Source organism: Panthera onca, chromosome C1 (assembly GCF_046562875.1).
Source record: "Panthera onca isolate mPanOnc1 chromosome C1, mPanOnc1 haplotype 2, whole genome shotgun sequence".
In the NCBI taxonomy this organism is placed as follows: Eukaryota; Metazoa; Chordata; class Mammalia; order Carnivora; family Felidae; genus Panthera; species Panthera onca.
In genome coordinates, this window is record NC_138346.1 from 172,731,200 (window position 1) to 172,745,006 (window position 13,807).

At 40.3% G+C, this 13,807-nt stretch overlaps 1 protein-coding gene across 3 annotated transcripts in view; it reads left to right on the forward strand.

Moving 5' to 3' along the window:
- Positions 1 to 13,807, forward strand: part of CC1H1orf87 (chromosome C1 C1orf87 homolog) — a 79,822-nt gene that overhangs the window by 25,656 nt on the left and 40,359 nt on the right. The window contains exons 4-7 of one of the 3 annotated variants that reach the window (XM_078450609.2): positions 6,222 to 6,362; positions 6,924 to 7,187; positions 8,960 to 9,081; positions 12,815 to 12,977. In XM_078450609.2, coding sequence (XP_078306735.2) covers positions 6,222 to 6,362; positions 6,924 to 7,187; positions 8,960 to 9,081; positions 12,815 to 12,977 — 690 coding nt within the window. The remainder of the gene's footprint in view (positions 1 to 6,221; positions 6,363 to 6,923; positions 7,188 to 8,959; positions 9,082 to 12,814; positions 12,978 to 13,807) is intronic. The other 2 variants (XM_078450607.2, XM_078450608.2) reach the window with 2 other exon arrangements.

The window sequence follows — 13,807 nt, forward strand, 5'->3', positions numbered from 1 at the left end:
CTAGTCAAACTTAACAAGAAATGTCCAAACCTTTATGAGAAAAAATAAAAAAACTCTCCTAAAAGACACAAGAGTAGATTTGAACAATGAAAAGGTATGCTGTTCTTGTATAGAAAAAAAGTTAACATTGTGAATCGCTATCAAAATCCCACTGACATTTTTTTGAAGAAATAGAAAAATCCAACCTAAAATTCATATTGAATCTCAAGGGACCCTGACGTCCAAAGCAATCCTGAGAAAGAAGGTATACAAGCGTATGGTAATCAAAACACTATTGTACTGGCATAAAGACAGACATTAGAATGGATTAGAATAGGGTGTCCAAAATAAACCCTCACATATATGGTCAAATGATTTTTTTAACAAGGGTTCCAAGATGATTCAATGGGGAAAAGATGGTCTTTTCAAGAAATGGCACTAGGAAAACTGGAATGTCCACATGCAAAAATATGTAGCTGGACCTTCACCTAACACCATATATAAAAATTAACTCAAAATGGATCCATGGCTTAAGTATAAGATCCAAAACTATAAAACTCTTGGAAGAAAAAATGGGCAAAATCTTCACACTGGATCTGACAATGATCCCAGCTTTGAGCCTGGAATGTCTACTTACACCAGAAGCAATGGAGATACCAAACACTTTCCGAGACTTGTTAAAAAAAAGGCTTGGAATCTAACTTAAAATGGCTCTCACTAAAATAATAATAATAATAATAATAATAAAATATTAAAGGCTCCCAGTAGTCAAAAGTGGGATCTTTTGGCTATCAATAAAAGTAATTTTAATGGATTTAAATGCATTGTATATGCTTAAATCTATAACCTTATAGTGATTAAAAAAAAAAAAAAACCTCATTGGTCACCTGGGAGAACGCTAGGGAGACTATTTTTTAAATTGGTAAATAATAGAAGCATTTATTGTTTGCCTTTTCTATACAAACTGTATTTTTTTAAGTTTATTTTGAGAGAGACAGAGAGAGCAAGCAGGGTAGGGGCAGAGAGAGGGAGCGAGCAAACCCCTAACAGGCTCCACACTGTCAGTGTGCAGAGGTCTGAGCCACCCAGGTACACAAACTGTATTTTAGATAATAGTTAATGAAGACAGTTTCTCTGTAAAGAAGCATTCCTATTAATAAATGAGAGCTAATAATAGGATAAGAATATTACCATTTATGAAACCCTAATGGAAAAGAAATGGAGTAAAGCAATGAGCTTATCAGTACCTATAAAAAGAAAGAATCTGACCGCATTTGTTTGCATGGGACAATGTATCACCTGTGAAAGGATCTTGCTGAAACAACTGAACTTGAATAAGATCAAGACCCTGGTTCTAACTATTTTACAAGATAGAGATGGGAAGGTTGGTTAAACCTTGCACAGAAATACAAGCAACCAAATCCAGACTGCGGAAAACTTTATAGGGCACACAACACGGCTTCTTCAGCACATCAATTACAAGGGGAAAAAAAAAAAACGGCAGGAAAAAAAAGGCGGGGGTGGGGCAGTGAAGGGAATAGGAAGAACTAGAAATTTAAAAAGATGTAAAAGATTTAAACCTATTACAATATACGGATCTTATCTGGTTCCTGTTTTGAATTAACAAACTGAAAAATACGATGTATCAGATAACTGGAGGATTTTCAACAACTGACTGGATATTTGAAGATGTTGAGAAATTACTGCTTTTAAAAGTATTATAATGGGATTGTAGTTATATTTTCAAAAATTTGTTACTCTTAAGGCAGAAGTTGCCAAACTTTGGCATGTGTTATAAGTACTGGAGGGCTTTCTAAAACACATATATCTGGACCCCAAGCCCTGAAATTCTCATTCAGTGGGTCTGGGGTAGGTCTCAAGAATTCACATTCCTAACATGTTTCTAGGTGATGCTGAGGTTTCTGGCCCAGGGACCACACTTTGAAAACCACTGCTTTATAGATACATGCTAAAAAAAAAATGTTGATGAAATAATAGCCCATCTGTGGTTTATTTACTTCATTTCTGGTGGCAGGTGATGTGGGTATAAATAAAACAAGCATTTCAGTTGATAATTACAGCCTGGTGACGAGTATATGGAATTCTATTATACTATCCTTACCACATGTGCCTGTGTTTGAAGTGTTCTATAATTGCAAGTTAAAATGTAAAGAAAATATAAATGTTTATATTTATAAATATATATGTTTATATTTGTAAATATAAATAAAATACTCAAATGATTAATGCTAATACTTATTGTATTGACTTCAGGTATAAAAATCACATGTTAAATTTATTAATTTGGAAATACTTTTTTTTCAATTCTATATTTCTTAAGAAATCCTGTCAAGCTTTTTATATCCATCTTTCTCATGATTGTATTTATTATCACTAGCATCTCTTTTTGAGCCATTTAACAGCTTTCTAGAACACATCAACACCTTGGTCTCAAATGTTGAAGAAACAGAACTTTTCAAATCTGCATTAGATGCTGTCTCTGCAGATTTCCTCTCAAGCCCCAGCTATGCATTGCACAATATGAAGACAATTTGTTGTGTTCACTTGTCTTGGAGGAGGGTGTTCATGGATTCCACAATATAACCACTTTATTTATTTTTAATTTTTTAATGTTTATTTATTTTAGAGACAGAGAGAGAGACAGAGCACAAGCAGGGGAGAGGTGGAGAGAGAGAGGAAGACACAGAATCTGAAACAGGCTCCAGGCTCTGAGCTGTCAGCACAGAGCCCTATGCTGGTTTCAAACTCTGGAACAGCGAGAGGTCATGACCTGAGCTGAAGTCAAAGACGTTCAACCAACTGAGGCACCCAGGCTCCCCATCACAATATAACCACTTTAAAATAGTTTTTTTAATAATCAATATTTTTTAAAAGTCTTGTTTACACTCCCCAGACCCCAAGAAGAATTACTAAATCTGTGTTAATGTTTTTAAGTTTATTTATTTTGAGAGAGAGTGAGAGACAGAGAGAGAGAGAGGGAGAGAATGAGTGGGGTAGCAGCAGAGCGAGAGGGAGAAAGAATCCCAAAATGGGATTCAGTCTCATGGTCATTAGATCATGACCTGAGCCAAACTCAAGAGTCAGACGATCAACTGACGGAGCCACCCAGGCGCCCCTAAATCTGTGTTAAACTTCTGTGCTTCATTTGTAACAATTCTTCTAGGTAAATGTCACAATACTGGTGTTATGCCCCAAATCCACTGTGTGTTAGCCACAAGCACTATTTTGTGATTCAAAGTAAAACAAATGAGAGAAACCTGTAGAACTGGAGATTTTACAGATACTCTGGCAACCCTTGAAGTCAGAAACATGGTAATTCTTCATCAACATCTTCCTTGTTATCTTCTTTGACACTTTGTGGATACAATGTTTGGAAAAACAACAGCCCCCGGGTGATTGATGTCAGCAAAGGGAGAAGTCTGAAGCCAGGCACACGCCACAGGGCCTGAACAGGCCATCGTCACCTTTCTCACACTGTGTTTCTCTATTTGTTCTTCAAATTTGGCACTGTTCTTAAATGCTGGGAGTCAGCGGGCTACCAGACTGTTCTGGCCCACACAGAGCTCTCACTCTATTGAGACACACAGCAAATAACAAATCAAGGTTTAGAATTTACAAATTGTTTACAATGCATTATAATACTCATTCCTCACAGCAGTCCTGGGAGTAGAATATAATTTCCTCTTTCCATAGGAGAGGCTATAAAATTTAGTCTGTGGACATCTAGGCTAAAAGATCTGTGATGGCAAGAAGCATACCTGCCTTGTTCACCTGTATCTGTAGTGAAGATAAAGGCACTCAATAAACTGTGATGTTTAAATGAGGAAAGGGACACCTTGACTCCATTGGAATGGTGAAGTATTGATAAATGCTCCTTCAGAACCCTACAGTATAGGGGCACCTGGGTGGCACAGTCAGTTAAGTATCTGCCTTTGGTTCAGGTCATGATCTCATGGTTCATGAGTTCAAGCCCAGCCTTGGGCTCTGTGCTGACAGCTCAGAGCTTGGAGTCTGCTTCAGATCCCGTGTCTCCTGTTCTCTCTGCCCCTCCCCTGCTCACTTGCTCATTCTCTCTCTTTAAAAAATAAATAAACATTAAAAAAATTTTTTTTAAAGAATCCTGCAATATAGAAGTATATCAATGCTCAGAGGCAGAAAAATATTTGTATGTGGCTGAAAATAGAAATGTTTTATATTACAAATAATTTCCAAAGAAACATACTGTTCTAAGAAAATGTTCTAGGGACTCCTGGGTGGCTCAGTTGTGTAAGCATCCAACTTCAGCTCAGGTCATGATCTTGTGGTCTGTGAATTTGAGCCCCTCATCGAGCTCTGTGCTGACAACTCAGAGCCTGGAGCCTGCTTTGGATCCTGTCTCCCTCTCTCTGCCTCTCCCCCACTCACGCTCTGTCTCTCAAAAATGAATAAATGTTTTTAAAAAATTAAAGAAAGAAAAAGAAAAAGTTCTAGGAAACACCTGAAATACCTAACCAAACATTTTATAGGATGAAACTGCTCTGTGGACTGAATGTGGAATCTCTCTCCTCCTGGGGTAGTGGGGGAAATGTAGGGTTCAAATCTTATCTGCACAATTTACTAGGGGGTAAATTTTGAACAATTCCTTTTTTTTTTTACCTTTATTTATTTATTTTGAGAGAGAGAGAGAGAAAATGCTCATGCATACATGCCAGCAAGGGAGGGGCAGAGAGTGGGGGGGAGAGAGAATCCCAAGCAGGCACGATGCTGTCAGCACAGAGCCCAATACGGGGCTCAATCTCACAAACCATGAGAACATAACCTGAGCTGAAAACAAGAGTCTGATGCTTAACTGTCTGAGCAACCTAGGCTCCACAATGTCATTATTTTTTATGCCTATTCTAGAACTCTCTACCACTCCTGCTCACTCTTCCCACTTTAAAGAGCCTCTTTAAAATGCTTCACGACTATAAAGCACCTACAGGTTGCTATCCATACTGACTGGTTATTCAACATGACTATCAACTGAGTACAGACATTCAGCTTTCAGTGAATCCTTCTGATAATGTCTCCTTTCAATTACCTGACATCAAAAATAATCATGTGTCTCAATTTATTCCCAAGATTTTATTTTTATCTGGTATGACACGGTAACAGATATAATGACAACTGCCTTTCAGAGAATAGTTTCTTACATTTCCCACACAAAGGCGGCATGCCACATATCATAGGAACACATGAGGAAGGACCAAGCTCTGTCAGGAGGCAGAAGTGAGGGGACAGCACAGGCTACAGTCTTTATACAGGTTTCCACAGGAAAGGCAACGCAGCGTAGGGTAAACAGCTTAGGACTGGCTAGCTTGAATAATTCCAGCAGATTTTGAGCATAGGGGTGGTCCCTAGTTATCCAGTATCTGGACTGGGTTGGTTTGGGGCAGGGGAAATATTTGCTTCGTGAGAAATTCATGAACCCTGGGAAGGGCAGTCTCTTTCAGCCAGCAAGGCTACCTGAGATGTCAAAACGTCATAAAATATAGACAATAAAAAAACATGAGTAATACACCTACACCATGGCAAGAGCGAATGGTACTTCATCACTCACCTTTGTTCCATCATTTATTCTATTGTAAACTTTATGAACGTTGCTTTTGGGATATAATATTCTGGGCTTTTGAATCTCTTCTGTTCCATTCCTGACAAAACTCACAATTGCCTTTGCTGTTCTTCCTCAATCTGTTAATTAACACAGTCTAAAGGAGTGGCTGGCTGGCTCCGTCATAGAGCATGGGACTCTTAATCTCAGGGTTGTAAGTTCAAGCCCCACGTTGGGTGTGGAGCTTAATACACACACACACACACACACACACACACACACACACACACACACACCCACACAGCCTAAGGATACCTTTATCTCTAATAAGAACCCTATATTTGCCTATAAATGCCTTATGATATACCTATTTTTCCTTTGTCGCAGATACCTTCTTTCTTGCACAAATGAAACGGCACTGTTTTACTGTTAATATATTTGTCAAATGTATGAATTGCATAATGCTGAGATTGATGTTGAGACAAGCATTCTTTGGGGACTCATTGATTCAGTCACTCTATGGACTGAAGTCACTTAGAACTGGGAATGTGTTTTAAGAGATTGTTTCCTCGTTCATATTCTCCCTTCTTTCTTCTTTCTCTTTTCCTCTCTCCTTCTGATCCTTACTACCATTTGTCTTTGTTTCTTTAAGATTCCCATCCAGGCAAATGCCCATTGTATCTCAGTACCAACTGGAGACCAGTCCCTATCCTATATCCATGGCCTCCCCAGGAGAAACCTCAGAGACTGGTCTTTGGAACAGATGGCAAGGGACAGCTCTGACCAACCTAAAGTACGTATACTAAGACTTGCCTTGTTTTCTATTGTGGATGAAGGGTATTATTTGTTGCCTGTAGACTTTGATGTGCAGCAGATAATGAGACAGTCTGAGAGGGATGCTAGAGGCCATATGATGAAGCTTCCAAGAAGCTCCTTGGTGAGCTTACAGGCAAACCTTGATTGTCTCAACTGAACTTCTCATCTTTCTTCCACCTTCTTCCTCTGGAGACAATGGGTCTCTAAAACTTGGCATTCTAAATTCTCTTATAATTTAAAAAGTTATTTTGTAGAAGACGGATGATATACCTTCAGTAGCCTTCTCACAGAGTATGCACTCTAAAATGATTTTCTTCTTTTCTTCTTCGGAAGGCAACAGTCCCGAGGTATTGCAAACTAATAAATATGCCCAGAATGAATACCTACCTCCAGCTGTTACCAGCTTGCACTGTTCTAGATGAGGCCTGAAAGTGGGTGCTCTGATATCAGCCCCACTAGGCTTCTGCTTCTTTACATTGGCCATCACTTCTCATTTTAGAGCTGTGTTAATTGATTGTTGCTGTTGCTCTTGTGTCAGGATTTTGGCCAGAGGCCAAGTGGAACAACAAGAGAAGACGCTTTTCTTCTTGCCCTGGTCAGAAGAGAACTCAGCTCGCGCCCTTTGAGTTCTGGCTTACTAAAAAAGCTTCAGAAAGAGCTGAGGATCCTGGATCCTATCTCTTCAGGATTTCTTCTCCAGTCTCAGCTAAGCCACCTTTTCTTAAGACAGGAAGTCCCTCTACAGTTACCAATAGTCAAGATCCTTTGCCAGAGATTTTCTAAGAGGGGCTCTCCAGAAATGGTACAGCCATGTTGCTATTCTAAGCATGGGTTCCTTTTGTTTATTTTACTTGTACGCACCAGAGTAGTAGAATTAAAATTTTAGTTTCTCTTTTTTTTTCTTAAAAATAACCTTTACTATTGATTCCTAAGACACAAAGCTTATTTGTATTCATATGTGGAAATTTCTAGTCAGAAGAAACCAGAATAGAAAATGGATTAAGTCTCTTAGCTCTATTTAATTTCTTTTTAAAAGACTGCTGTTCCTGACTTTCATTATCTGCCCTTAGCACTATTGGGTTACAGATTCAGGAAAATGGGCTCACTTGAGTCAACTTACATGTTGGTCAGTCTGTAGGCTCTGAGATGAGAATGGAGAATTTGACTAGGATGTATCATTGTAGAGAGTTCCCTAAAGAGTTAGAGGTGGGAGGTATATTTGAAATACAATTCACCACCATTTGACTAATTGGGAAGCTGAGATCCAGAGTGGGGAAAGGAAATTGCTTAGTGTACTCAGAGAATTAATGGTGGACCCAAAGCAGAGATTAAGGCTCCCCAGTGACAAGTCCAGCATTCTTGCTCTGAACACTGCACTTCCCAAGCTCACATTTATGGGTAGATACAAAGCATAGTCCAAGTGTAACCAGGGTGCTAGAGGAATATATCCTACAATAGAAAAAAGCAATAGCAATGGGTAAATCATGAGTGAGCATGTGTAGAAAACCAGGCTAAAACAAACCTCATAGGGGTAATCTGGGAATTTAGTAATATAATAAGTGCAAATTACCTGGTCGCATGCTTAGCGTTTAGTAGGTATTCAAACAAATGTTAGTTCTCTCTCCTGCCCATTTCTAACCAACTAACCAACTATAATTAGTTGTATATTGATGAGAAGTATTTAGCAATACAGTGTCAACTTAGTACAGCCACTGTGAATCTTCAATTCAATCAAATTCTCTGGCCTGAGATTGATTTTATGTCAGAACCTTATATAGCTTCCCTCCCCCACGGTTATCCCCCAACTGCCCTGGAGTTGTATGTCCACCAGAGTCCGTAGGATGTCATCCAGACCAGCAATGGAAATGGACAACATTCTTTCAGTCCTTTCCCATGTTTAAAAAGAAAAAAAGGACTGGGGGGGGGGGGTGGTCTTGAGATTTTTCACTTAGCTTAATAAGACCTTGTCCTCAAATAATCCGAACATATCTGCTAGATATATCTAAATACAAGCAAATGCTATATATATAATAAATATATGAGATGTGAGAGAGCAGCTAGAGGCTAGGTTATGCTGTAGTAACAAACAGCCCCAAAATTTCAGTGGCTCAAAACAACAAAAGTTTACTTCTCACTTACACTTCCCTAATAGGTAAGGCACAGTTTTGCCATTATCTTAGCTCCCAAACCCACATGGATGAGGTAGCAACTCTGGAGTATTTTTGGACGTGCTGGCAGAGGGGGATAAAAAGAGAGCTATGGAGGGGCTCGTGTGAGCAGTTTAATCCTCAACCAGAAGGAGCACATGTCACTTCTGCTCACAACTCATCGGCCAGAATTGTTCCCATAGCCCTACCCAACCACAAGGCAATCAGGAAGGGGGGATAGTAGGAATATTTGCTTTTCAAAAGCACTAATAATTATTATACTATATTTTTAAGGCTGTTTTAGAAACTTTTAATGGTAAAAAAAATTCCAAATACCCTCTACCTCAATAGGCATTTCCCTTATGGGCATTTATTTCCCTTATATGTACATTAAATGACAGCATTCTTTTTCATATTGGATTTTCAGGTGAGCTATGGAAAACTCTTCTGGTTTTTAAAAGCTGCAGCTTCAGATGACCCCCAGCAAAGCCAAAGAGTTGTGGGCAGCAACTGGAACAAGAGTCAGAGTTATCACGATCATGGCCAAGGGTACTTTCCTTCTTTTCTTGGGCATAGTGTTCCTAGATTTCTAGAGCTGGCAGTGACATCAGAGGCCATTCACCTGAAAAGCTCACCCAAGGTAGAATCACCATGCCCTTCACCAACACTGGGCTTATGCTGATCATTTCCTCTCTCTGGTACAAAAGCCAGCACAGAAAGTTATTTGCAACAATTACATAGTTTCTTGAGATCAAGCATGTGTCTTTTTTTATGAGGTTGCCATGTGAAAAGGAAAACCCTCATTATGAAGTAAGGAATGACTGTATACTGGCACAGAGCTCCAGTCTCTAAGGTATGATTCCAGAAACACGCTTCATGAGTGAACTCCTGGTTTACGGGCACTAGCAAAGAAAGGTTTCAGGTACAAGAATCAATAATCCCCTCATATAATCTCAAAGGAAAGAGATGACACAAAGTAAAAACAGGATGTGAAGAATATCATTAGAGATGAGGCACAATAAAGCATGAGAGTCTCTGTGTTCTCCAAGAAAGTTGACAAAGTGCAGTAGTTAGGAACATAGCCTCCATTACCTAAAGCCTGGGCTCAATTCCTGTTTCTGCCATTTAATGGCTATGTAACCTGAGGACAGTCAGCTACCCTCTCTGTGCTTCCATTCTCCAAGTGTGAAATAGAAACCATAAGAGATTTCCCTTCACTTCATAGATTTATAATGGTAAGTCAATCAAGGCAAAGTTCTCAAAAACAGTATCCGATACATAGTAAATGCTATAGAAGAGTGTTTTTACTTTTTTTTTAAACTATCCTACCAGAAGATACTCTTTCCATTACAAATAATGAGACACAGTGATTAAGAGCCATGATATTGGAATTTATCACTTCACTCTAGGGAACTAGAGTTTCCTGTAAAAATGTCCTTGGGCCAAATGTTAGACTTGATTCCTTTCTACAGTGCGCCATTTTCATGCCCTTTTGGCATTCGTTGAATACCAGATGCTTGCCAGGCACACCTAGCTGTGCACAGTGAGTTCAGAGGTTGGCAAGGCCCATTCTTTCCCTCAAGGGCTCAAGTTGCAAAGAAAGTGACACTGCCATGTGGGTCTATGAGTCAAATATCTGGGAGCAACTGTGCTATGGAGAGCCATAAAGCCCCCAGAATTTTTTTTAAGTAGGTTTATTTTTGTGAGAGAGAGAGAGAGAGAGAGTGGGAGAAGGGGAGAGAGAGAATGAGAGAGAGAGAGAAAGAGAGAGAGTCCCAAGCAGACTCTGCACTGTCAGTGAAGAACCCAATGCAGGGCTCTAATTCACAAACCGTGAGATCATAATCTGAGCAGAAATCAAGAGTCAGACACTTAACCCACTGAGCCACGCAGGCGCCTGTAGCCACAGAAATTTTTAATAATCAGCAACCACACTTCATAAAACACAGACCATGAGATTTGGGCCCAGAGAGGCGGTGAGCTATGCACTAAAACACATGGTTACCCATTGGCAGGTATGGGTACTATGGGTCCTGGACAGGAAGGCTTTCCTGAGCCCTGGACCAGGTTGTATCTCTTTGTGGTATGGCCCCACAGTCCTTTCCTTGCCTAACAGTTGTGGTACTTGTAACTATGTACTTGACATTTGAGGTTAGTGATAATAGCGTGTGCCCTAGCCAACTCCGTGTCGAGCATAGTTCCTGGCACGTGGGAGATGCTCAACGAGTAATTTTTTTAATGTAATTGGCACCCTAATTATCCACTTGCAGGGACATCTGGATATCTACTCTGTAAAAGAGGTGCACAGAGAGATCATTTTGAACTCATCAGAGAAGGTGCTGCTTTACACAAACCAGACAGCATGTTTGTGGAAGTGCAGAACTGATGGCCCGTAATGCATCCAGGCTCTTTGTTAATCAATGTGCTGCTCAGGAAAAGGCTCTCCCTCATTCTGTCAGGGAGAGCCTTTAATGGGGCAGCTCTGTGATGTTTAAAAAGCCTCCAGCATCACCTGTGGCAACAACAGTGGCAATGGCTCTCCTTACCTAAGTTGGACCAGATGAAACACACTCTTGCAGCAGGTTTCCTAAGAAACCCCACCAGCTGAAACAAATGGGTTCCATACAACTCCTGCCCATTTAGCAATTGGTGTTCAGAGTCAGGGGCCAAAGCCTCATGAATTCCTACCCCCAGGAAATGGCATTGCAAGAAAAGGAACGAGGAAGGAAAATTTGCGATTCAAATCTGGGACAGATACATCTGATTGGCAAGGCCTGGGTCATGTGCTCTATCAGCAAAGAGAGACTAGTAAACCAAATAGCTAGCATTTTCCTCGGCTGGAGTGAGAGGCAGACTCCTGAGCTAGAGAACTCTCTGAACAAAGGAAGGAGGGTGAAGAAACTACGTGACCAAAACAAAGACAAACAGCCACCCCTTCCTGTACCAAGCTTTTGGAAAATATTAGCTATTAGGCCAAAGCCCGAGTAAGAGTCACAGAGCAAAAGAAGGTGCAATATGACCTTTAGTAAAAGTTAAATACATGCATATAAAAAGAATCGATTCCAAGTGCTGCACAAGATCCCCAGGAAATAGTAAGAAACAAAACAGAGTTGATCCACATCTGATGGAGCAGTCTAATAGGGAAGCCAGACACGAGGCAATGACCAAAGAAATAAAGATGTGAATGCAACACGAGGGAGATTTATTAAGGAAAAGAACAAGGAATTATAAAAGAGCTGATCAAGCACAGGGTGCTGGAGCACCACTGAGAGCCAATTGGGAGCACCACTTCCCAGATACTCATTCAGTGACGTCGGGTTGGTAGCTTGAAGTCAGCCATGGTGGGAGCACTTGCACCGTAAAAATTAGTAATGCTAACAGATTGGGGCCTTATCTTGGAGAGCGGGTTGTTAAACTTTACTGGCATACCACTGAAAGGAGGCTGATTTATAGGAGTGGAGATTGAGGGATGTCACAGAATGTCCCTGTAGGGAAGTGGCACTTGACGTTGAGACGGTGGAAATTAGGAAAAGCTCCACTGCCGAGAAGACAGTTCAGACGGATCCGGAAGGAACATCATGTGAATGCTAAATGAGTAAAAATCTCACTAGTTAAATCAAATAAGTAAACGACTGTAACACTTTATCGCCCTGTGGTTTTTCACCTATTATTTAAAGTAACAATAGTCAGTGAGATAAACCATCTTAATAATTATAAACATTTGCAAAATCATTATTACCAAAACTTTTCTGGGTTTTCCAGATACAAATTGCAAAGTCAAGGATAACAGAGGAAGTTCACTCGATTCAAGATTTCCTTCTAAATAGGTTCCCCAGTTACAGGGATCTGGCAGGATCTGATTTGCTTTGCTTGTGGCAATGAACGGTTGGGAAATTTGATTTCCCATCAATAATTATCTGGGCCTAAGAGAAGTAAGATCAGGCAGCTAGAGTAAACTACTGTGGTCACTTCCAATTTTTTCTCTCAACTGGAAAAAAGAGTTAGAGATTAGGTTACAAAGTTTGATTTATGTTCTAGTTGAATTGGTTGGTGCCTCATGGAGAAGAGACTCTAGTGGTCAGGAGAATGGAATCGATTGGAATGAATGTAGGAAATCTTCACGCTCAGATGCCATGACCAGGTTACTGAGATTTAGAAGACCTTTCTGGGTGGGTTCTCTGGTTCCACAGTGTAAGTCAGGGGTGAGAGATCTGGTATGAAAACATAGAACGGCTTTGGGTAGATCATCTTTTCATAGCATTTCCCCTGCCCCTCCAAACAGTACTGCTCGTCAGGATGCCAGCCCACAGTCAGAAGTGAGCAAGAGCCTGTCAGAGATCTTGATGGCACTAAGGACAACTAATGGGAAACTCAACATAGAGAACCTCAGTCGGAATTTTCAAAAAGAAGATCGCTCGTTCTCTGGCTCCCTGCCCCTACCCAAGGTAACCAAAACTAGAGTTCAGATGTGTTGATCTCCAAAGGCTGCCTCAGGGCATTGGGTCTATAAGAAAGCATAGTTATGATCTGTGTTCTGCCTGTGGATCACATTATACACTTGTTTTCTGTGCCTGAGAGGAGAAAAAAAAAAGACGACGACGACAAAAAGGAATTATGGAATGTGCAGAATCGGTCCAGGAATTACTTACACTGGGACACGTTTTATGTTAATAATAGAAAATATGAGGGACGCCTGGGTGGCTCAGTCAGTTAAGTGTCTGGCTTCACCTCAGGTCATGATCTCACAGTTCGTGAGTTCGAGCCCCGTGTCAGGCTCTGTGCTGACAGCTCAGAGCCTGGAGCCTGCTTTGGATTCTGTGTGTGTGTCTCTCTCTCTGTCTCTCCCCAACTTGTGTTCTGTCTCTCTCTCTCAAAAATAAGTAAACGTTAAAAAATTTTTAAAAAAATAATAGAAAATATGACAACACCCAAGTAACATTTCACGATGGAAAATAAATATTTTTCCAAGGCCAAATATTCATTTCTCACACCCTGTACCAGTTTCCAGTGACATCAGCATGTGGTATCTCATGCTTTAGGAACACCAAAGTTTAGGAACTAGTGTGATTTATTGCTGATAGAGACTGGTCTGCTGTTTGGGAACATTAATTAACAGTGCAGATGTGTCTTATGGAGGAAGATCCAGAACCATATTAACTCAAGTATTGTCTTCAGCAAAACAAACCCTAGGCATGAGGCTACCTCAGATACAGGGCAAATAATAATTATGAGTATTACTACCATTCCATTAGCAACAACTTGTCACCACCAAGCT